This window comes from Podarcis liolepis (assembly GCF_965112155.1).
Source record: "Podarcis liolepis genome assembly, chromosome: Z".
Classification (NCBI taxonomy): Eukaryota; Metazoa; Chordata; class Lepidosauria; order Squamata; family Lacertidae; genus Podarcis; species Podarcis liolepis.
Genome location: NC_139570.1, coordinates 738,376 through 762,496, shown reverse-complemented (window position 1 = coordinate 762,496; position 24,121 = coordinate 738,376). Strand labels below are relative to the sequence as shown.

Genomic DNA, 24,121 nt, shown 5'->3' with positions numbered 1-24,121 from the left:
TGGGAGCAGTCACCCTGGTGACTGTGGCGGGTACCCATGCCAGGCCTGCCCCAAAATTATTAGCATACACTGGGTCCTGGGCCACGAAGGTCTGGGGGGTCCTGCCTTTCCCTGCCACTACCTCATCCTGAGCTCTGTCAGGGTGAAGGTGGTCCAGTCTAGTTGCAAGGCACCGGCCCATTAGTAGTTCAGCTGGGCTACGGCCAGTTGTTGTGCTGGGATGCTGTGCTGTGCTAGAAGGAATGCGGCGAGGTGGTACTCCCAGTCCCCTTGCGTTATGCGGCGGAGGGTGTCCTTGGTGGTCCGCACCATGCGTTCTGCTTGGCCATTGGTGGCAGGGTGGAATGGTGCCGAGCAGATGTGGTGGATGGCGTTCTGCACTGTGAAGGTTTGGAATTCTCCTGACGTAAATGCGGTCCCGTTGTCTGAGACGAGAGTGTCAGGGAGCCCGTGGGTTGCAAACAGCCTGCGTAGAACCCGGATGGCTGCGGACGTGGAAGTGGACGGTACCAGTGCGACTTCCAGCCATTTGGTGTAGGAGTCCACCACTATGGAGAATGTTTTCCCCTAATGAGGCATCAGGCATAAGCCTGCATTTTATTAATGTTTGATCAGGACTTGTATATTAGAGAGAGCCTAAAAGATTTTCAAATGTTTCAATGCCAGGCAGAGAAAACCTTGGCCATTCTCCTAAGACAAGGGGCCCCCTTTTTGATTGATAGCAGAAAACAATTCTCAAAGTCATAAAAGCTGAAATTACAGACTAAAAGCAGGACATTGACCCTACATGTTACAGAAGATAACAAAGGCAGAGATAAATATAATTAGGAATGGGCAAATAGTAAAATGATACCATGGGCCTCTCTTAAAACCTTGAGCTGTATTTTCTAAGGCCAGAGGTAAATGGGAGAAAAAACATCTAGCTGGGAAGTCTTTTTAAAGCATCTAGCTGGGAAGTCTTTTTAAAGCTGTTTCTTCCTTAAACAGATAATGGGAAAAGCAGCTTGCTGAAGGGGAAGAGCCTTCTTTTGAAACTGTTTTAAACTGAGTCCTTTTCTTTCTTTCTCTCTCTACTTTAAAAAGGCCTTATTCCTTTTAAAAGGCTATCTGTGTTGTGTATTAAATATGTTGGCTTAAATGTAATTATGCAAAGGATTTAACAAATGCTAGAAGAGTTGTATTTATCTTGAAATTAAGTCAGCCACCAGTCCAGCCTCTTGCCAGACAAGAAGACGCCATCAAATGCTGTCCTGATATATTAGCTGCCAGACATTTGTTTAGAAACCTTCAAATGAAGGATATCTTTCAATGTTGATGTGAAACTCAAGATCCTTGACATATGTTTAAGATAAAAATTTAAGATTAACCATTTGTTTTAGAAGGCAATAGGGCAGGGAGGGCAAGAGGTGAGCTGGTAATTAAGATTCCTTGTTGAGACACATGTAAGATATATTACTACTTATTTGTCATTTATAGATGTAACAATATATAGCTGTTTGTGTTCCTTATAAGGACAGGAGGATGTGGGTGTATCTTTTTGTGATTGGTTATAGCAATCAGCCAATAGGAAATCCAACCAGGCTGATTGGACAGAGGCAGCCCAAGGAGGAGCAAAGGGGGCTGGATTAAGGGAATATAAGGGCTGGCCATAATGGCAGGAGGCCAGGCCAGAGCTTGGTAACCATATACCACTGTGCCTCTCATTTATTTGTCTGACAAATAAATAATTATTTTAAATTCTCTATTGCTGCGTTGAATATTTCATTCCAGCTAAGCGTTAACCACAAGCAGGGTGCAACACTAAAAGGGGCCAGCGAAGTCCACATGCAAGCGTGACCATGGTGCTCGGGCGGACTCCCAGGACTGGACTGGGGCCCTTGGGGGATCTGGGCGGGATTCTTGGCAGGCCTGGCAGTGTTTGACCCAGGCCTCTATCTCTCCATCGATCCCCGGCCACCACACATAACTCCTGGCAAGGGCCTTCATTCTTACTACCCCTGGATGTGTCTCGTGTAGGGCTGTGAGGACCCTTTTGCGGAGGGGCTGGGGAACAACGACTCTGCTTCCCCATAACAGGCACCCCTTGTGAGCCGACAGTTCATGTTTGCGGGTTGTGTAGCCGGCGAATTCTGGCCCGGGGCTGCTGCTGCTGGGCCATCCCCTCCACACCCAGTCCAGGACCCGGGAGATGACCCTATCTTTCTTGGAGTGGTGTGCAACTTCTTGTGCCTGAATGGGGCAGTCGGGAAGCAGCTCCAGGCTCATAACCTCATGTGCAGGTGCTGGGTCAGGGCCTGTTTCCGGTAGTGGTAGCCTGCTGAGGGCGTCCGCATGGCCCATCGCCTTCCCTGGGCGGTGAATCAGTGCATACTGGTAGCTGGCAAGGAAAATTGACCACCTGAGGATGCGAGGAGACAGCACTTGGGGGGTCTGCTTTTCGGGGGCAAACAAGCCAAGCAACGGCTTGTGGTCAGTCACCACGGTGAAGGGCCGCCCGTACAAGAAATCATGGAATTTTTTTACTCCCTTCACGATTGCCAGCCCCTCCTTGTCGATTTGCGAGTAGTTCCGCTCGGTTGCGTTGAGTGTCTGGGAAAAGTATGCTACCGATACCTCTCTTCCATCCAGGAGTTGGTGCCCCAGGACAGCGCCGATGCCATAGGGTGAGGCGTCGCATGCTAGCACCACCGGCAGCCTCTCGTCGAAGTGTGCCAAGACCGAGTTTGAGACAAGCAAGTCCTTGACTGCCTGGAATGCGGCCTCCTGGCGCTGGCCCCACACCCAAGGGGCCCGCTTGTCCAGGAGTCTGTGTAGGGGCTCTGCTACTGCCGCCTTGTGGGGAAGGAAGGAATGGTAAAAGTTCAATAGTCCCAAGAAGGCCTGAAGTTCAGTCTTGCTCTTGGGCGCTGGGGCATCACAAATGGCCGGTACCTTGTCCCCAGTCGGGTGGACCCCTTCTGCGTCCACCATAAATCCCAGAAAGTCCACCTGAGGCACTCCTAGTAGACATTTTCCCCGCTTCACCTTGAGACCCGCCATCTGGAAACAGTGCAGGATGGTGTGGAGGCGGTCCCCGAACTCCTCTGGCGTGGGCCTGACAATCAACACATCATCGAAGAAGGGGGTGACGCCAGGAATCCCTTTAAGCAGAGAGTCCATTAGATTCTGGAATATGCCTGGCATCACGCTGACACCAAATTGCAGCTGCTTTACCCTGAACGCTCCTCTGTGCGCCACAATTGTCTGTGCCTCTGCTGTGGCCTTGTCCACCGGCAACTGCTAATAGGCTTGGGCCAAGTCCAACTTGCCAAAAACATTTGACCCAGCCAGGGTGGTGAAGACATGTCTGACAACTGGCACTGGGTATGCGTGGGCCGTGAGGGCCTTGTTTATGGTACATTTGTAGTCTGCGCAGATGCGGACCGAACCATTAGGCTTGACGGGTGTGACGATCGGGGTTTCCCAGGGGGCATTAGGCACTGGCTCCAGCGCCCCTTGCTCCATGAGCCAGTCCAATTCCTAGTCTATGAGGGGTTTCAGGGTGAATCGGACCCAGCGGGCCTTGAGCCTGATGGGTTGTATGGCGGTGTCTAGCTGTAGGGCAATGGGAGGCTGTATATCGTCCCAATGCCCCATCGAAAACCCCTGGAAACTCTTTGCATATGGTGTCCACGTCCACTTGTAAGCTAGTGCGGTTCACCCTACTGACAGCTAGCCCCAGTGGTCCAAACCATGCCAATCCCAGCAAGATTATGTAGGGGCCCTTGACCACAAGCAAGTCCAATTGTCGCTTCTGCCCTCAATATTGCACCCTGAAGGTCCCCATCCCCATTGTGGGGACCTTATGTTTCTGGAAGTCCTGGAGGTGTGAATGGGTTGGCCTGAGTTTGGGACCCCCATTAGGACACAGTTCCCTTAAGGTCCATGCCGAGATTATGGATAGAGTTGAACCCGTGTCAAGCTCCATGTGGCACAGGGCCCCCTCTATCTGTAACTCTACGTAAATTTTATCTGTGTTGGAATGGGGCAACTGGTATACCTGGCAGTCTGTGATCTCTGTTGAGTTGCCTTGGTGCGTCTGGAACGTTAGGTCCTTCTTGGCGTAGAAGCATCATTGCAGCTTCTGCAACGGTCCCTCAGGCCACTGACGAGGCGGTCACGAAGCATGTTCTCCAGCTCTGAGAAGTTGCAGAGCCAGGCGGCTTGGCGGAGGGAGGTCACAAAGTGGTTTCCCCAGGGGCTTGCCGCCTTGCGTAGAAGGCATTCCAGCAAGCTACCACCAAGGGCTGTGGCGAGAAGTGCCCCTTCAGCCATTCCATTATTGTTTATAAATATATATGATATATAAAAATATATATAAATGCTGACCTAGAATATAAGTTTACCACCTCCCCTCCTTTCCTCTTTTCTTCGTCCCCAACCTTATTCTGTATACTACACTAATGTCTCATATCAAATGTAAAAAGACTCCACAGCTTGCAAAAAGAGGCAATGCACATACTTTTGTAAACCAAGAATTTTTAAATAAAAATAAATCTAAGCAAATAAAAACAAATGATGGCCTTGCATTCGTAAGCATCTTGAGACAAGCAACTAACTGAATGTTCCTAGTGTTGGGTTGTTTCGTTTGTATCACAGCTACAAACAGCAGCAAACAGAAACCTACACAAGGCCTCGCTCATGGCCCCACAGAAGAATATGCCAAGGTTGGATTATATCACTGTTTTTTGATGCTGCGTGAAGAGGAAAGGGTGCAAGGGGCAGCAGCCTGAATACTCCATGGCAGTGCCTCAGATAAAGAAAGAAGCTAAGGACAAAATGAGAACATCATCCCTCAGATAAATTGTGGTCTAAAGGGAGAAGGTGGTACCAGGGGGGAGATTAACAGAATTCCCATTTGAGAAACAAGGTGCTTAACACAATGAACTTCAACAGGGACAAATGTCAGGTTCTGAAGTTGTACATGTGAAAAGGATCTAGGGGTTTTGGTGGACCACAGGCTTAGCACGAGTCAACAGTGTGAAACAGCATCAAAAAAAGTGAATGGTTTTCTAGGCTGCATCAAGAGAAGTCTAGTGTCCAGGTCAAGGGAAGTTGCAGGTTCACTCTCTTCTGCCTTAGTCAGACCCCACCCAGAGTCCTGGGCTCAGTCTGGGCTCAATCTGGGCACCACAATTTAAGAAGAATATTGACAAACTTGAACATGTGCACAGAAGAGTGACCAAACTAAGGGGAGCACCCAAACCAACAGAAGCAAATAATAAGAAATTATATTCCAACCAAATATTAGGAAGAAATTTCTGATGGCAAAAACTGTTTGAAAGTGGAACAGACTCCTTCAGGAGGTAGTGGACTCTCAGTGGAAGTTCCAAGCAGTGGTTGGGTGGCCATCTGTCAGATTATGGAGCTGAACCATTGTTTAGGTGGTTTTGTTGGGAGTTGTTCTTTTTGTTGATGTTATTTTTTGTAGCTTTATTTTGGCTGTTATGATTTATGTATGTGGAAAGTATTTGATTGGTTGCGTACTTTTTGATGTTTTGATTGTTTATGAGCATTATTTTAATTTTGTAAAGGCGGCATTCAAATAAAATGATTGACCGGTTGATTGATTGATTGATTGATTGATTGATTGATTGATTGCTGCATTGCAGGGCCTTGGACTAGCTGACCCTTGGTGTCCCTTCTCCATAGTTCGAATTCCTCCGATGGCTGCATGCAGTTGTTCCACCTGTTGGACTTTGGGATCTACATCTTGGACTTTTCTAGAGGTTGTGGAAAGCTTGCTCTGCAGAGAGTCTCCCACGCTACTCATTTGGGAATGGAGTTTAATTGCCATAGTCCTCATCATGTACAGAGCACATTTCAGAGCAGAAAGCACTCTGTATCCACACATTTGGTCTCACACACCCCTGGCAGGCTGAAGGACACAATTTAGACAAGAGACGGGGGTGGTGGTGACCCGAGTAGGCAATGTTGACCCGTGTTCCCTCTCCCCAGCCCCAGCCCAGTTCCCTGCATGCTGTTTGAGGTGTAAAACTACAGTTCCCATGACTCTTTGGGGAGAGGTCATGCACTTTGATCGGGCTTTAAATGTAGGGGCGGGGGCGGCGGGGGGGGGACCAGAGCAATAAAAAACACCTTACTCAGACCCCTTCATGATATGGAGCAATAATACATAACTAGGCACTGCGCTATTTACAACAGAAACTTTTCACTAAGTTGGAAGGGTCGCCGAGGACCCCTGCAATTCAGGAACAGTTATATGTGGAATATCCCACAATCCGAAGCATTGCAGTCAGAAAGCCCCTCTCCTGGGAAGATGGGTCCTTAAGTGCCTGCAGAAGCCGGGAGTATGCCGAAAGTTTTCCGCAGGTGTTTGAAATGTGATCCCCGAAGCTGCCTGTTGAATGCCTATTGGTGGAGCCATCCTCAGATTGGGCCAATGACACGACAGGCTTTGCTTCTGCGGCTCAAAGGAGCGCCGATCAGGTCTGTCCCGCTGCTGAGCGCTAAGATTGAAGCAGGTCCTGCCGACGGTGGTTCGGAGCGCAGAAAAAGGTGAGCGGTGGGCTGCGGGACCCTCCTCGGCTCTGACTCCCGTTCAAATCCTGCCCCGGGGCGTTCCAGAGGTGCATTTGGAGAGGGCAGGAAAGGGACCCCGCTGCTCTTCTGCTCCTAACGGGAAGCCTCCGAGGGGGAAATGGGTTCAACACGTAGCTCGTCCCGGGCGGAGCATGCTGGGGGGTTTTCCCGCACCCCGAACCCCGGTTTTGCAGCCCCCCGGGAGCCCTTGCAAAGACGCCGTGTCACCTACGGGTTTGTTCCGAGGTGTACTCGCGAGTGCGCGTGGAGCAACTGTGGTGCTCCATCCTTTGCCATTGCAAAGGTTTTTGCGTGTCAGAGCTGGAAAGGATACGCGTGCGTGGGAACAAAACGCTGAAGTGGGCTTGCAGGGCGGCTTGACAGAAGACTTCTGCTGTAGCCGCGAGTCCTTGGGTGGCCATACCTGGGAGGAAAGGGTTAACTGTCCGGACCTCGGCTGTCACCCCCCCCCCGAAACTGCCCCTTGAAAACGCTGCTCTCAAGCCTCATAGCAACAGGGAAGGGGGTTGCGGGGGGGGGGGTTGAGACTGGTGGAGATATAACTCTTTCCCTCCCCCAAATGCTCCCTCCCTCAGTTGGGTTTAGAAGGAGCCTTCCCAGCCCAGCACTCATGGCGCCGTTTCGGGCTTGTTCTCCCAGTCTTTGGGAACCGGGGGGCTGGTGGAAGTTGTTCTGCAAAGCCTCTGGAGCGGGCGGCACGCTGGCCAAAAGTCTGACTCTCGTGGACCAGTTCAGTTGGCTCCCTGGCAACGGTGCAGAAGTCGAGGGCATGGTGACATGCGAAGACCTTGAAAAAAGAGAGCGCATGAGCCTGTTTTGCTTATGGTAAACTCAGGCTGGTCCAGGCAGGATAAAAGTGAAGGACTATATTCATCACAGAATTGCAGGGCCGGGAGGGACCCCAAGCCTCATCTAGTCCAGCCCCCTATTGATGGGGCGTGTCCGTTGAAGTCGTGCAAGTCCTTCTGGAGCCAGATGCAGAGAATGGCAGTAGAGAAATGTTCAAGTAAAATGCATTAAATACAATTGGGGGAAGCCACCACACTCTGTGACACTGCTCAAGAGTTACTTTGCTTTGGTAATTATGAGTGAACACAGTTAAAAACAACCATTCAAACATTCAGAAAATTAAAATCAAGAATAAGCTAAAAACATTTCAGGATTGCGTAAACAAACATGCTTTTTCTAATGTTTTGTTTTGATCTTTTTCAAATCTTCAGCATATAGTAGAAGAAAGAATAAGAAAACAAGACCAGATATACAGTTATACAAAATAATGGCAGAAAACCGGTAAGTTAAGATCACTTTTTTAAAAAAAATTGCTGAGGTTTTTTAATACTGTTGTTCTTTTACTTTTTTTGTTACAGGGTTCAAAGGTGTAATTGCCAGTCTGAAAATAAGTCATTAATTATGAAACTATGCCAAAAAACTGAGGGGACTCCTATGTTATGTACCCCATTACCTGAACCTCATTAACTTTCTCTGTTTTAAATTACAGTTGTAAATTTTATAGTGATAGTTTTAAACTGCTTTGAGGTTTTTCTACAAACAAGTGGTATACATTTTATGAAATAAATAAATAAGCAGAAAGAAATAGTTATATCAAAAAGCATAGAAATTGCCATGTTTCCTTTGACCTCTTGCAACTTTCAGTTTGCATCATAATTCTTCTAACAGCACTGTTTGCCATTGATCCAGATTTCAGTAGTTCAAAGTTTTCCAAGATGGCAGTGTGCCTTCAGTTAACAGATGTTATATAAGTCCTTACTTCCTAAATTCATCCTTTCTTGTGTAAACACATCAGGCAGAGCCAAATAAGGGCAGAGAGGGCTATTTTGTGCTGTGATCAGTGAAATACCTTTCCAAAAAGTTGCTACCTTGGGGCAGTCCTCCCACCGCATATTTTTGGGCATATACCTGCACAGCACCTGCAACATAGAGGAGAGCAAGTTGGTTTTGTAAAGGACCATGGCCTGGAGGTCAAGCACCAACCATGGCTAACTTGAGAGGATGTTTCCTTGTCAAAGCCAATGAAGATTTGTATGGTCTCTTTGACCATAGATTCTGCCAGCTTTCATCCTCTATTTGGCTATCCCAGTGAGTCCCTCCATTACAGAGATTTGTTGAGTGAAGTGAATAAAATATTAATGCTTTATAAAATACAGAAATCAGTCCTTTTAGTAGAATGGTTTCTCATATTGTCAGAGCTGCTTGAAGATCCTAGCTCACAGAGGATCACGCTAGCCAGCGATCATTAAGTAAAAGTCTTTATTGAGTTACAGTTTCCATTCTCACGCTGCTGCGCGCAACTCTACGTCTAGTAGCTAGATCGGCGAAGCTCCGTCTGAGTCTCCGCCCCGTGTGCACCAACTTAATATCCTAGCCCGGCTCCACCTTTTCCGCCTGACTGTCCTCCTCTGGGTCCCTCTACCCCCCGGGGTCTCTTCCTTCCGGGATTCTTCTGACGCTGACCCCCCGGACCCTCCTGTCTCCTTGCGCCGGGCTTTAGGACCTGGCTCCCTTTCCGGGCTGCTTACTGCGCCACCTTCCTCTGCATTTGAACTTGGCGCGCGCGCCCAACCTTCCACTTTCCGCTTAACCGTTTCTTCGCTCCCCGATGGAGGTGTGGCCACTCCTGACTCGTGCCCTCCCTCCTGTGGTGAGCTGCCAGCGCTTGCCCCCTGGCTCCTTTCCTCTTCCCTGCTCTCTGGCGGTGACGCTGGTCCCGATTTCCAACTGCTCTCCTCTGAGTCCCCTCTGGCTCTATCTTCCTGGGGTGCCCCCCTAGACTCCCCCCTTGCCCTGGCCACTGGTGCTCCTTTCTGTGAATCCTCTGATTCACTGGAAAGACTCGGAGATCTCGGGTCGTCGTCATCACTCATCTTTTCTTCTGCCTCCCCCCCTTCGCTCTCTGTTTCCTCCCTTGCCCTTGCCTCTGCTCCTAAACCCCTGACATCCATCCCCCCCTCGAAGCCCCCCATTCCCCCCTCCCCTCCTTCCGGTGCTGGAGCTGGGTGCTGCTGTTGCAAAGGGACGAACGTCGGATATCGTTCGCTTCCCGTGGCGGGTCTCCATCTGAAGTCTCCCGGGTCTTCCTCCCTGCTCTCGTCGACGACGGTCACCTCCGCTTCCATCTCTGTGCCGCCGTGCTCGAAACCAGGGTCGTCCCCGAAAATGTCCATGTCCGTCTCTCCCTCACTTCCTCCTGGCGGCGTTGCTCGTCCTGAGCATTCCAGCCACTTTCTGCGGAACTGCTCCTCTGGCCTATCGTCCCACCAATACGAGGGTTCTGATGCAGATCCCGAGGGTGACCCCTCCGGGGAACGGACGTCTCGTGTCGGGTCCTCGTCCGAGTCGAACCCCCGGAACGTGCTGGCCGAAAGCGTGGGCGTGAAAAGCCAGTCGTCAAAAAAGTCTGCTGGCATAGGTCTATGTGGGAAGAGGGCATGAAACTCGTCTTTGAGCAGAGGTTCATCCAAGGCGTAGCCCGGCACCCAGCTGTTCGCACTGGCCGGGGTGCCCTCCTTGGCGAGAAAGTATTCTACCCCCTCTTCCCCCCATCTGGAGTCCAAAATCTCTGTGACTTCGTTGATGCGCTCCTTCTGTGCCACTCCCGCGTGCCCTGTTCTGTCTCTGACCGGACTCGGCGCCGTTCCGGGTTCCTGGAACCTGTGCGGTGCCTTGTAGGGAGTGAGCACCGATCTGTGGAATACCGGATGCATTCTGGAACCCTCCGGAAGTGCCAGTCTGAAAGCTACCGGGTTGACCTGCTCTTCGACTTGGTAGGGCCCCAGTTGTTTATGCCCTAGTTTCTTCTTGGCCAACGACCTGGCCGGCACTGCGTGGGCTGCTAACCAGACCCAGTCTCCCACGTGGAGCTCTTCGCCAACCCTTCTGTGTTTGTCCGCTTGTACCTTGTATGCGTGCTTGGCCAGCTCCAGGTGGCGCCTCAGCTGATCGTGGACTTCCTGCAGCTCCGACGCGAACGCATCTGCTGTCTGCGGCTCCCCCTCCCCCATCCTTTCCAGTCCCGGGAAGGTTCTGGGGTGCCTCCCGTTGTTGGCGAAGAACGGCGTGACCCCCATGGACACGTGCTTCGTGTTGTTGTAGGCGAACTCGGCAAGCGGCAGGTAATCCACCCACGTCGCAGGCTGTTGATTTGCATAACATCTCAGGTACTGCTGCATGATGGCATTGACCCGCTCCGCTTGCCCGTTGGTCTGCGGGTGTCTCGCCGACGCCAGGTTGATCTTGACGTTCAGGAAGCCCATCAGCTTCTGCCAGAAATTCGAGATGAACTGCCGCCCCCGGTCGGACAGAATAGACCGTGGCAGACCGTGAACCTTGAACACGTGGTCTATGAACAGTTTGGCGGTTTGCTCCGCCGTGGCCACCTTAGCACACGGAATGAAATGTGCCATCTTGGAAAACAGGTCCACCACCACCAGCACTGCCGTCTTGCCCCTCGAGCTGGGCAGATCCGTGACAAAGTCCAGGGCCACCCTTTCCCAAGGTTCGACCGGAGTTTGCAGCGGTTCCAACAGTCCGGCCGGTGGTCTGTGCACTGGCTTGGCCCTCTGGCAGGTGTCACACCTCGCCACGTAGTCTGCGACCTCCCCTCTCATTCCAGGCCACCAGAAATCCCTGGCTACTAATTCCACCGTCTTCTCCTTGCCGAAGTGCCCGGCAGTGGGCGCGTCGTGCAGCTGCTGCAGCACCTTGGCGCGAAGGTCGTCTCCCGGCACGTAGATGGCCCCTTTACGGATGAGCAATCCATCTCGTAGCTGGAAACCGTCGGCCGCAGCCGTGCCCCTTTGCACCTCTGCCATCTTTGCTTGCGCGAAGGAGTCATCCTGCAACGCTCGTCGCACCGCCTCCAGGTCCACGGTTGCCGCGGCGCACGCCCACACTGTTGGTGCGAAGATGTGCATGGCGGCTGCTGGCGTTGCGTCCTCCAGATACTGCGGCTTACGGGAGAGAGCGTCCGCCATGATGTTGGTGTCCCCCGGGACATACTCTATGTGGAAGTCGAAGTTCGCAAAGAACTCAGCCCAACGTATCTGCCTCTGGTTTAGGAACTGTGCCGTGCGCCAGTGCTCCAGATTCTTGTGGTCCGTGCAAACCTGCACCGTGTGCTTGGCGCCGATCAGGAAGTGCCTCCACGCTTTGAACGCTGCATGAATGGCCAGCAACTCCCTGTCCCAGATGGTGTAGTTCTGCTCGGACTTGCTGAGCTTCCTGGAGTAAAACGCTCCCGGTCGCCACACCCCCTGCGGGTCCTTTTGCAGCAGGACCGCCCCCACGGCTCTGTCCGAGGCGTCTGTCTCCACCCTCATCGGCCTGCTGGGGTTGACGTGAAGCAGCTGCTCTTCCGACGCGAAGAGACGCTTGAGTGCCTGAAAGGACTGCTCCGCCTGCTCTGTCCAAACGAACTTCTTTTTCTTGGAGCTAAGCGTGTCTGTGATGGCCGCTGTCTGCATAGCAAAGCCCTTGATAAACTTGCGATAGAAGTTCGCAAAGCCGACAAACCGTTGGACCTCCTTCCGGTTGCGTGGACTCTTCCAATCCAATACCGCTCGAACCTTGGCGCTGTCCATGGCGAGCCCCTTGTCAGACAACTTGTAGCCCAGAAAATCCACCTCCGTCACGTCAAATTGGCACTTCTCCAGCTTGGCGTAGAGCCTATGTTGCTTTAGCCTGCTCAACACTTCCTTGACGTGTCCGTCATGCTCCTGCTGCGATTCCGAAAAGATCAGGATGTCATCTAAGAAACAGACGCACGTCTTGTAGAGAAGTCCCGCCAACACGTGATGCATGAAAGCTTGAAAAACGTGGGAGCCATTTTGCAATCCAAAAGGCATAACTCTATATTCGTAGGTACCCAGTGGCGTGAACATGGCCGTCTTCCACTCATCTCCCTCCCGCATGCGAATGAGGTTGTACGCCCCTCGCAGGTCTAACTTGGTGAACACTTTTCCCTTGCGTACCTTTGCGAGGAGGTCGTCGATTCGGGGCATGGGGAAGTCCGATGGCTTGGTCCCATTGTTTAAAATGCGATAGTCCACTACCAGTCTTTTTTGGGGCGTGTCTCGCTTTTTAACAAAGAATACAGGACTGCCCCCCGCTGCCTTGGACTCTCGGATGAAACCGCGCTCCAAATCATGATCTATGAACTCTTTGAGTTCCTGCAGTTCATCCTCTGACATGGAATACAGTTTCCCTTTAGGCAGCGCCGCCCCCGGCAGCAGGTCAATTTTGCAGTCATATGGTCTGTGAGGGGGTAGCCTGTCTGCCTCCTTCTCGCAGAAAACTTCCAAAAATTCTGCGTACTTGTGGGGAATCGCTTGCAGCGTGCCTAGCAGCAGCTGTGACTCCTCTTCCTCTCCTTCCTGCCGGGGCACGATGCAGTGTTCAGCACAAAAGGAAGAGCCGAAGATCAGCTGCCTCTGGTACCAAGCCAGCGTTGGGCTGTGCTTGTCCAGCCAACTCAATCCCAATACAATGGGCGTATCCGATAGTTGAGTGACATTGAAGCTGATGATTTCTTTGTGATTCCCAAGTCGCATCGCCATCGGTGGCGTCTGCTTCACCACTTGCCCCCCTAGCAACTCCCTGCCATCCACCGTGACAACCTGCAGGGGCAGTGTGGCCGGCAGCAACTGTATAGCGTGTTCGTCGACAAAGTCCTGCCCTATAAAGTCCGCATTGCTGCCCGAGTCAACTGTGATTGGCACGTCCATGGTGATTCCATTGGGCAGCTGGAGAGATGCGGTGAGCCTCACTACTGGTTTGGGCGGGAGGGGGTTCACGGGCTGTAAAATCTCTGGGGACTGCGTCACTAACACGTCTGGCTGGGCCCCAGGGCCTCTTCCTCCAGCCAGACTGCGTCGTTTCCCTGCTGTGGTCCTCCTTGCTGCGTTGCTGCAGTCACCATTGCTGAGGCTGCAGTGAGCTTGTGGAGCCTCTGGGGACACTCTTTCGCCATATGCCCTGGCTCCTCACAGACGTAACACTTCCTGTTCCCTCTAGGAGGCTTCGCTTTCACTGCTGCCGGTGCTAGGGCTCTGGTTGCTGACTGAGCCCTTGCACCTCCAACCTCCATAGGTTCCACTCCTCCTCCTGGCGGAGGCGTGGATTGCGCATGCGCTGCTTCTCTGGGAAGGAAGGAGGAGCCCCTGGCTGGTTCGCGCCCTCCACGCCCTTCGTCCCTGCTCCACGGACGTTCTTCCAGCCGCACCCCCACTGCCAGTGCCCTCTGAACGACCTCCTGGGTGGTCCGGGGTCTCTCCCCCCTCGCGATCTCATCTTTAATCGAGCTGTGCAGCCCCTCCCAAAAGAGGTCTCTTACAGGGGCCGAATCTCTGTCCCATTCCAGGGCACCGACCAAAGCGAAAAAGCGGGCATGGTACTGCCTCACGCTGGCCCTCCCTTGCCTTAGTCCATGCACCTCCTTCCGGGCAAGATCCACGTCAATGCTTGATAAAAAACACCCATCCATCGCTTTAATAAAGGCATCCGCATTTTGGAGCGCCGGATCCTTATCTCTCCATAAATTGCGCAGCCATGCTTTAGCATCCCCATGCAAATGGGACATGATGAATCCCACTTTCTCTTGCTCATCTCTAAAGTCTTTATTCAGCAGTTGCAGTGCGCACAGTACGTCTGCTCTAAAGTTGGGATACTGTTGCAGGTTCCCATCGAAGTGAGAGACCAGACCGCCTGTTCGTCTCGCCAACCCAATTCCCTCCTGCCTGGGTGTCTGCTTTGTCAGCACGTCTAACCTGACCTGGAGATCCCTGCAGGCGGCAGCTGCCTCCTCCTCTCTCTTCCTGGATGCGAGAGCCTCGGCATTCAGTTGTGACACTGCTTTTCTGAGTTCCTCTATCTGCTGCTCAGCCGTCATGTCGTCTGCCGTTCGTGAGCTCGCTAGTAGGCACCTGCTTCTCTCCCCTCCTCGAGGCTGTAGATGCCCACAATTACGAGACGGAGCTTACTGTCAGAGCTGCTTGAAGATCCTAGCTCACAGAGGATCACGCTAGCCAGCGATCATTAAGTAAAAGTCTTTATTGAGTTACAGTTTCCATTCTCACGCTGCTGCGCGCAACTCTACGTCTAGTAGCTAGATCGGCGAAGCTCCGTCTGAGTCTCCGCCCCGTGTGCACCAACTTAATATCCTAGCCCGGCTCCACCTTTTCCGCCTGACTGTCCTCCTCTGGGTCCCTCTACCCCCCGGGGTCTCTTCCTTCCGGGATTCTTCTGACGCTGACCCCCCGGACCCTCCTGTCTCCTTGCGCCGGGCTTTAGGACCTGGCTCACTTTCCGGGCTGCTTACTGCGCCACCTTCCTCTGCATTTGAACTTGGCGCGCGCGCCCAACCTTCCACTTTCCGCTTAACCGTTTCTTCGCTCCCCGATGGAGGTGTGGCCACTCCTGACTCGTGCCCTCCCTCCTGTGGTGAGCTGCCAGCGCTTGCCCCCTGGCTCCTTTCCTCTTCCCTGCTCTCTGGCGGTGACGCTGGTCCCGATTTCCAACTGCTCTCCTCTGAGTCCCCTCTGGCTCTATCTTCCTGGGGTGCCCCCCTAGACTCCCCCCTTGCCCTGGCCACTGGTGCTCCTTTCTGTGAATCCTCTGATTCACTGGAAAGACTCGGAGATCTCGGGTCGTCGTCATCACTCATCTTTTCTTCTGCCTCCTCCCCTTCGCTCTCTGTTTCCTCCCTTGCCCTTGCCTCTGCTCCTAAACCCCTGACACATATAACTACTTTTCAATTTTAACCAGCACCCTGGAACCACGAGAATTTCCAAGGTGGGATTGTATGTCTTTTATAGAAAGTGGTTCACCCTCTATGGCTTAACCCTTAACATGATCTAGTGGACACAACTTCCACTCAGAGATATTAACATGTCTTGAATTATTTGTTCTGAAGCAGGAGGTGATATTGAAGAGGAAAAACTGATAACAGCCTGGTGATAAATATTTAGTCTACTTAGCTGATAAACATTCAAGATAAAGAACAGAACTTGTTTTTCCAAAAAGCTCATGCTCTTAAGAGAACATTATTCCCCTTCTTCTTCTTGTCCTTCTGCTGGCAGATTATTATTTTTTCTGCTGTGGGATAAATCAGTCTTATGCAACTAACCCACTTAACTTTTAATTCATGCATGAAGGGGTTAAAACCATAGCTTAATCTGTCCTATTAGGCTTAGTTGGTCACCACCATCCCACTTAGGAGGAAGGGGGTTACCAAACTCTTTGTTCTATCTTTTTTTCTTTTTTCTTTTTTGCTTCCACCCTGCGAATCTGACCAGTAGGATGTCTAAGCTGGATGCAAACGAAATTTCTGTTTCTATATGAATCATTTAGAAATATTTACCACTTTTTATAACCTACGGTAAGTCAAACTGCCTGCTTTTTATTTCTGCTGTATGGTGGAAGCAAAAACAAAAAGAACAAAGAGTTTTATATGTTTTATTTTATGCTGTTCTACTGTAATTGGGAGAATTAGTATGTGTGCCCTCTACTTTTGCAGTTGCCTTATTGCCTATTCCTGCATTGTAGGGTGTTGGACTAGATGACCCCTGGGGCTCCCCTCCATCTCTACAATTCCATTCTCTTCTATCAGTGTTTAAGTTCTTTTGAATCATTGTTTTATCTATGTTTTAGTGATGGCTGCTTTCCCTCTGTGGTGCCTTATCACAATTACTTTTATTCCACAGTAAAGAGGAGGAAGAGAGGGCAATAGCAGAAACTGGCCCCGAGGCTTCAGATGGGGGAGAAGCTGTCCACAGTGCTGACCCTCCTGTTGTTGGGGCACAAGTCAAGGGGCATTCATCTCCGCAACAAGCCATGACAGACTCTGCAGAGTCAGAAGACATGGAAGAATCATGTGACGATGAAGCAACGATAAAAGAAGCAGAAAGGATCTTGGGACTATTGAAAGTCTTTTATAGAGAAGGCGGTGAGAGTCCCATAAACTTCTTTAAGTTTGTGACTGATCCAAATTCTTTTGCGCAAACCCTGGATAACATGTATCATGTTTTATACTTGGTAAGACATGGGCTTGCAAGAATAAATGCAGATGAGGATGAGATTCCTGTTTTGGAACCTTTAGATCCAGGACAAGGCAGTTATGTTCCGCCACAAACCTCAGGCCTCATTCCATTGAGTATTGCATGCTGGGAGCAGATTGTGGAACTTTTTGAAATTTCACAGCCCATGATTCCCCCTGCCCCAAAGGCATAGGCAGGATATGAGCCCATCTGAATGCATCCTTAAGATTTGTAAGTTTAAAAAAATGCTATGTAGTATATTTCTTTCATAATATTTCATGAATGTGAAATAAATGATGTTATGAAACCCTGCTTTGAAGTCTATAAACTAAATAGAAGTAAATGTCACCATTACTGTAATTCACAGTCTTCTTCTTTCTTCTTCTTTGGCGATTACTCATAGCCGAGTAAGATTGTCTTCCATAAACATGGTTTTAACAATGAGTCCATAAGTGACTGTGGATTCACAGTGTCCTTCCACTGTGGGGACATTGGTTTCTGGGTGGGAGTTGATCACGGTGTGGATTTGCTAAGCGTGCCTTCCTCTTAACACGTTTCTCCCTTGTGTCTTAAGTTTGAGTGTCTTCAAAGCCCATGATACCTTTGGTAAAGGCTGTTTTCCAACTGGAGCGCTCTCAGGCCAGTGTTTCCCAGTTGTCATACTACATTTTTTTAGATTTGCTTTGAGACAGTCTTTAAACCTCTTTGTGGACCAACAACATTATGCTTTCCATTTTTAAGTTCAGAATAGAGTAGTTGCTTTGGAAGACAATTGCAAAACATGACCAGTCCAATGAAAAAATTCCTTCCAGTAGCACCTTAAAGACCAACTAAGTTAGTTCTTGGTATGAGCTTTCGTGTGCATGCACACTTCTTCAGATACACTGAAACAGAATTTGCCAGATCCTTCTATATAGTGAGAAGGTGGGGAGGGGTATTACTCAGAAGGGTGATGGTGCTTCAAGGGCACAGTTACCCCATTCAGGACCAGGGAGTCCTCCACACTTGCCCGCCCCATCCCCCCAAAACAGTACTTCTGCCTTGTCAGGATTCAGCCTCAATCTATTAGCGGCCACCCATCCTCCAAACGCTTCCAGGCACTCACACAGGACCTTCACTGGTTCAGATTTGAAGAAGAGGTAGAGCTGGGTATCATCCGCATACTGATGAACGCCCAAACCAACCCCCCTGATAATCTTTCCCAGTAGCTTCATGTAAACGTTAAAAAGCATGGGGGGGGGGAGGACGGAACCCTGAGGCACCCCACAAGTGAGCACACTCATCCCCCAACACCACTTTCTGGACACAGCCCAGGAGAAAGGAGCAGAACCACTGCATAACAAGGTCCCCAACAACATTTGGGGTGTTTTGGTGTAGAGAAAATATGAGCAGAATTTTATATAATGAAGCCTAGCTTGCAGAAAGTGCTTGGCAGGGGGTTGGACTCGATGGCCCTTGTGGTCTCTTCCAACTCTATGATTCTATGAAAGTGGGCAGAGTGAAGCTGTTATTCTCTCACAATGCTAGAACTCAGGGACATCTGATGAAGTGAATGTTGGGAGATTCAGGATGGACAAAAGACAGTCCTTCTACACACAGCACATAGTTAACTATGGAATTTGCTCCCACAACAGGCAAAGACGTCCATCAGCTTCAATGTCCCTGAAAGATAATTAGATAAATTCTTGGTGGATGAGACTACTGGTTGCTACCCACGATGGCTTTATTCTCCCTCCTCCGCCAGAGGCTCTTTACCTATGGATTCTCCTTACTGGTGGGGAGAGTGATGGTGCGCTCAAGTCCTCCTTGTGAGCCTCCCCCTCTGTGGACCACTGTGAAAACAGATGCTGGAGAAATGAGAGTCAGGTTTGATCCAGCAGGATTCTTCTTGTGCTCTTATATGAGAGCAATTATCACAGCCGTGTGACTGGTATATCAGTTAATAGAGTTCTCTCTCGAAGTTTCTTCCTTGCTATGAGATGCATGTCACTGTGACATCAATTTCCAGCGGAACATTCTCCACATACCTAGTCACTGCTCTTCTGGAATGTTCTGAAAGCCAGGCCACAGTCTGAAAACCCAGGGACAAGGCAGGGCATGACCTGGCCCTTCCACGACCTGACTGTATTGGATCCTACACACACCTGCCTGGGAGTAAGGCCCATGGAACACATTAGGGCTTATTCTCAAGTGCACATATGTATACATTGTGCTGTAACTCATAATCCAATATGCTAACCACCACATCATACTGGCTTAGAAAGTCAAGGTATCTTAACAGTAAATGCAAAATTACAAAATACATAGAACACAATCTTACGACGGCTTACTAATCTTGCCACTATGTCATTTTATACACCCAATATACAATTTAAAATTCCCCAATATGGTGAGACAATTGCCTCCTCTGCCAATACTTCATTGGTAAGATTTACAGGAAGAAACAGTTTAAGGGAGCCCTATGCCACTTTTTTTTTTAAATAAGATTTTATTAAAGCTTTTTCATAATACATAATACAATAAGTTAAAAGAAACTAATTTAAATAAAAGCAAGAACAGAGAAAAAAAGAGAAAACACCAAAGGAAAACAAAAATAGAAGACAAGAAGAAAAATAAAAGTTATGATTTTCTGTTTGTCACTTACATGAAAGAAATCATTCAAAATATTCACTCTGGCTTGACATCCAACTGATCTATTTTCCCAGTCTTCCAACCCAAATGTCTCAGATTAATTCCTTTTCCTTTTCACACAAAAAGTCCAAAGGGGTTATCTAATTTTTGTTATTAATAAAAGTCAGCAATTGTTTTTCTCCATTCAAACATATCAGCTTCATCACCAATAATGTCAACAAATAATTCCTCCATATTAAACCATAGTAAGGCTTTCCATCTTTTCCTCGCAAATCTCTCTGCTGTGATCATATATTAAAATAATAATCAATATTTCTTTTCTGATTATGTATTCATCAATTCACAACCAGTTATATATTTTCCATTCCCATTTCCTGCTGTATTTGCCATGGTTTCTTCACCTTGATTTTGAAAAAAAACACCTTCATTTTATGCTTCTTTTATTATATTTCCAAGAAAAGCTCCAGAGGTTTGATAGCTTTTTCCTGGAAAATCACTCCAAGCTGTACAGAGAGTCCTTACTCAGTTATCTCTGCTAGCTCATCATGTCTCTTCCGCTCTCCCTCCACGGCTTCATTGCACTCCTCCAACATCTCAGCTTCACTATTTAACTCCTTCATTCTTCTAAAAATCTGTATGAAAGACTTTTCCGTTTCACCTTCCTGTTCTGGCAATCCTTTATCTATATTCTTCTGCAAAGTCTCTTTGTCCTCTTTGATTCCGCTTTCCATTTCATCCTCTGATCCTCTTTCATTAACCATTTCATCAATCCTAGCTTTAATGACCTTTTCTGCTCATCAAACATTTTCTGAAGGATGCCAAGAGTTGGTGGAATGTCCAGTGATATATTTGCCATACTGAATGTTTTTGGTCTTATTAATATTTCAGTCTTTTTACATCTCCCATCTCCACCTTAAGATCTTCACAGTGTTTTCTCTAATGAAAACACCTTCCTTTCCCATGGAATAAATATGAAGTGGCAAAATTATTTTTGATTTCAATAAAAAAGAATTTTCATCAAGAAAAAAGAAAATTAAAAATTAAGAAAATAAAAATTCTTAGCACTCCTAACTTCCTGTAATTATTTAAAAAATTATTGTCTAAAACAATTAGAGCATGCTTTCTGTTCTGCCTTCAGCCTTTAATGATTGACTCTTCTTAAAGCCAGAAAGTAGCTCACACACCAGATGTAAATATCCACTGGGTGACAGAGAAACCTTTCTCAGTCATAAATTATAACCATCTCAGAGATAATTAAAGAAAGGGAGGCTTTTGCACACCTTATGCCCATCAGAGTTTTAACATATCTTTTGGAAAGATGTTGATTCCTCCACTCATAAGTCGATCACCCCCTCTGGTTTCCCCGGAGCTGACACCTTCTCTGTCTCCTGATGTAGAAAATGTCTTTTTCAGAGCATTAGAGGTTAATTGCCTTTCACTCTTATCTCTAGAGCATTAGTGTGCATTGGCCGCAAAGATTGTTCCCCCTAATCTCCTTGCAGGGATTGCATGGGAGGCGAGAGGTGCGCTGTGCTGCACCCCTTCAGCAGCTGCTCCTCATGGAGGTTGCCTGTTGGTTACCATGTTTGCCCTCTCAGCTTGGTGTGCTCCTGGTGCTGCTTGGTGGGCTTGGCAGCGTCCCAGAAGCACCTGAGCTGCAGCTGCAGCAGGCCTAGTAGGAGGGCGGCAGGGAGCAAGCCAGGCACCAAGCGCAGCCCTTTCCCAGCTGCCACTCCTTGGCTGCACTGTGCAAGGACAGGTGAAGGAAGGTCCTGTTGTGGGGCACGCACATCGCCCAAGGACACACAACGGAAAGGAGGCCCCAGGGAAGGACTGGCATGGACCAGGAAAAGTCTGGCCTCCAGCCAGTGGGAATTCCACCTAGGAGTTGCTGTCCCTTCACTGACTGTGAGAAGAACACAGCAGACACACAGCCTTGGCACCCCCTCAGAATTCTGCACTGAGGGCCACAGCATCCCTTGCCCCTCACACTATACCATTGCTCTAGAGTGAATTTGATAGCCAAGATTCATGCCTGGCTATCATCTATCACTGTAATTATCTCTGTTGGCAACCTGCCAACAAAAGATGTTCAGTTGATAGAGCTCCTCCCTCCCTTCCACTTTTACATCTTCCACCCATTCTCTGTTGCCCCTTGAAATATTTGGCCTGCCGGCTGCTCTCTTTCAGATCTGTGATCCTATAAATGCTGCTATAATCATACAAACATACACAGCTGCCTTCTCCAAGGCAAATAAACTGGTCCACGTAGTTCAGTATCAGTGGCTTCCCAAGGCCCGAGGCAGACACCTTGCTACTCAAGACCCTTTTCACTGAAGATGCCCAGAGGTAAGTCTTTGGCCTGTAAGACATGTACGCTCCCTACCAATGAGCTATGATCATGCCACGGTCTTTCAAAGCTGAAGCTTCTTATTCCTCCTACCATGTGACTATACAGTGGTACCTCGGGTTAAGTACTTACCGTATTTTTCGCCCTATAGGACGCACTTTTTCCCCTCCAAAAATGAAGGGGAAATGTGTGTGCGTGCTATGGGGCGAATGCAGGCTTTCGCTGAAGCCTGAAGAGCGAGAGGGGTTGGTGCGCACCGACCCCTCTCGCTCTCCAGGCTTCAGGAAGCCATCCGCAAGCTGTGGGAGCCTGCGGGAGTTCCCCCCGGGCTCCCATAGCTTGCGCAGCGCTGCCTGCACCCCGAAGCCCCGGCGTGCTAAGGCTCTCCTGGCTTGCGCAAGCGCTGCCTCTTATTCCGAAGTCCCGGCGCGCTGAGCAATCGCGCCTGGGCTTCGGGTAGCTCTGCGCAAGCCGCGGGAGGGCTCCCCCGGCTTGCGCAGAGCTGCCTCTTATCCCGAAGCCCCGGCGTGCTCAACAGTCGCTCCAGGGCTTCGGGTAGCTCTGCGCAAGCCGCGGGAGGGCTCCCACGGCTTGCGGAGAGCAGCCTGTTCTTGGGGCTGGGGTCGGGGGAAGCTCAGGCTTCCCCCGCCCCAGCCTAGTGCCTTGGGGGGGGGGAATAATTTTTTTTCTTTATTCCCCCCAAAAACTTATGGGCCGGTGCGCCCTATGGGGCGAAAAATACGGTAATTCATTCTGGAGGTCCGTTCTTAACCTGAAACCGTTCTTAACCTGAGGCACCACTTTAGCTAATGGGGCCTCCCGCTGCTGCCAATGCATGATTTCTGTTCTCATCCTGAGGCAAGGTTCTGACTTAACCCGAGGTACTACTTCCAGGTTAGTGGAGTCTGTACCCAAAGTGTTTGTAACCCGAGGTACCACTGTACCCAGGTGCTTTCTCAGTCTGGCACAGACTGCATCTGGTGCTTTGAAGAGCTTCCTCTCGCTTCTGCTCTTATTTCCCAATGCACCTTTACCTGTGACATCCCACCCAGCTGTCAGGTGGTCTCCTGCAACCCCTCTCCTTATTTCTGTCCCTCCTTATGCATACAACTGTCTCCACACAAGTCCTGGAGGGTTGGTACTCTCTTTTAAGAACTCCTTAGTTCCCCTTTCTTCTCCCTGTATGAATGACTCAACAGCGATGCCAAATAGCAGAGACTTTGGGGTCTGTTTTCATCCCACTTCCTGAGTTAAGTTACTGCCATTTGGCTAAGGCCATACTGCTTGCTTCTTGTCTGAGCAACAGCAGTCTTTTTGCTTCCATTGCAGGCTGCACCTCCTCTCAAGAATTCGGAAGAAGCAGATCTGTGCCTGCTGCACTGAGAGAGAAAGGCCTGGCTGGAAAATGCAGGCATCATGCTTGCATTCGACTTCCAAGAGAAAAATCCTGACATAGGCAAGCTGTGCCTCTTCCTTTCTGTGCTGCTGCAATAGCTCCAGAGATTTAGGCTTTTAGCACCTTTCCCACTCTACAGAGGTAGCGGACCTGTTAGGACAGTTCACCCTCAGAGGCTGATGGATCCAATGGGTTTCCAGGCGGTTCTGGGAGATTTCTGAGGCTGAAGCCCTGGCCAACCTCTGGTACTGGCATATGAGGGGGGGGGGGGATGTGCTGCACCGGGTACCATTTGGGGAAAGGGAGCCATCACAGCTGCGCCCCTGGGATGTGTGCCAGCCACGCCCCTACCTGTTCTCCGCTCCGGGGGCTGCAGCACGTTGAGACTAGTTCCCATCAGCCTTGACCACTGGTCCCGCTCGCTAGGGATCATGGGAGCTGTAGGCCAAAAACATCTGGGGGGCTGAGGTTGAGGAAGCCTGATCTAGAACATCTGAATGGCTCAAGCCATTGACATGATTGCTCCTGCTTGGAGAGCCTGCCTGGCTCCCTGGTGTACTGCAGAGCTTAGGGCAAGATAATGAGCTGGGAGACAGCTTCAATTATGAGCGTAGGCAGGATTTTTTTGGGAGGGGCCAGCAGTGGCATAGCTAGCCACTTGGGTGCCTGGTGCAGGGGAGTGTCCTGCAGTTGGGGGTGGGGTGATCTGCCCGTGAGGGCGGGGCAAGCCTCTCCAAAACTTGGAGCCTCTCCGCCGCACCCCACCCCCAGCTGTAGGGCGGCTGAGGGAGAGGCAGATGCAAGTCCCACGCTGCTGTTTCAGGCAGTGCAGATCCTGCAGGCGTCTAAGCCACCATGTCACTCCTAAAAAGTTTCGTGAGCCCTTTTAAAAAACAAAAACAAAAACTCATTTTGTTACACACACTCCAGTGATGACACCCAGGGCGGGGGCGCCCCCTTCCTCCGCCACTGGGGGGCAGAGTCTCAGTTAGCTATTTTTATTGATGGGGGGGGAGCTGGCCCTCCCTACCAAGGCTTCCATGCAAGTGGAGAAAAACTCCATTTGAATGCAGTTGAGCACTGATGCAGGCT

General features: G+C 49.9%; 1 protein-coding gene and 2 long non-coding RNA genes across 3 annotated transcripts; 2 read left to right on the top strand and 1 right to left on the bottom strand.

Moving 5' to 3' along the window:
* Window positions 1-6,521: 6,521 nt before the first annotated feature.
* LOC310698872 (non-structural maintenance of chromosomes element 4 homolog A-like) lies at window positions 6,522-17,003 on the top strand. The gene is made up of 3 exons (XM_083486661.1): window positions 6,522-6,558; window positions 7,824-7,893; window positions 16,320-17,003. The coding sequence occupies exons 2-3, from the start codon at window positions 7,880-7,882 to the stop codon at window positions 16,843-16,845; spliced, it is 540 nt and encodes a 179-aa protein (XP_083342787.1). The 5' UTR covers window positions 6,522-6,558; window positions 7,824-7,879; the 3' UTR covers window positions 16,846-17,003.
* A 1,136-nt stretch (window positions 17,004-18,139) lies between these two features.
* LOC310698929 lies at window positions 18,140-18,543 on the bottom strand. The gene is made up of 2 exons (XR_014521832.1): window positions 18,408-18,543; window positions 18,140-18,314 (listed from the first exon to the last, which is right to left on the bottom strand). It is a non-coding gene; the product is annotated as an uncharacterized lncRNA (long non-coding RNA).
* A 148-nt stretch (window positions 18,544-18,691) lies between these two features.
* LOC310698900 lies at window positions 18,692-23,107 on the top strand. Its single transcript, XR_014521802.1, has 3 exons — window positions 18,692-18,921; window positions 21,474-21,632; window positions 22,963-23,107. It is a non-coding gene; the product is annotated as an uncharacterized lncRNA (long non-coding RNA).
* Window positions 23,108-24,121: the final 1,014 nt, after the last annotated feature.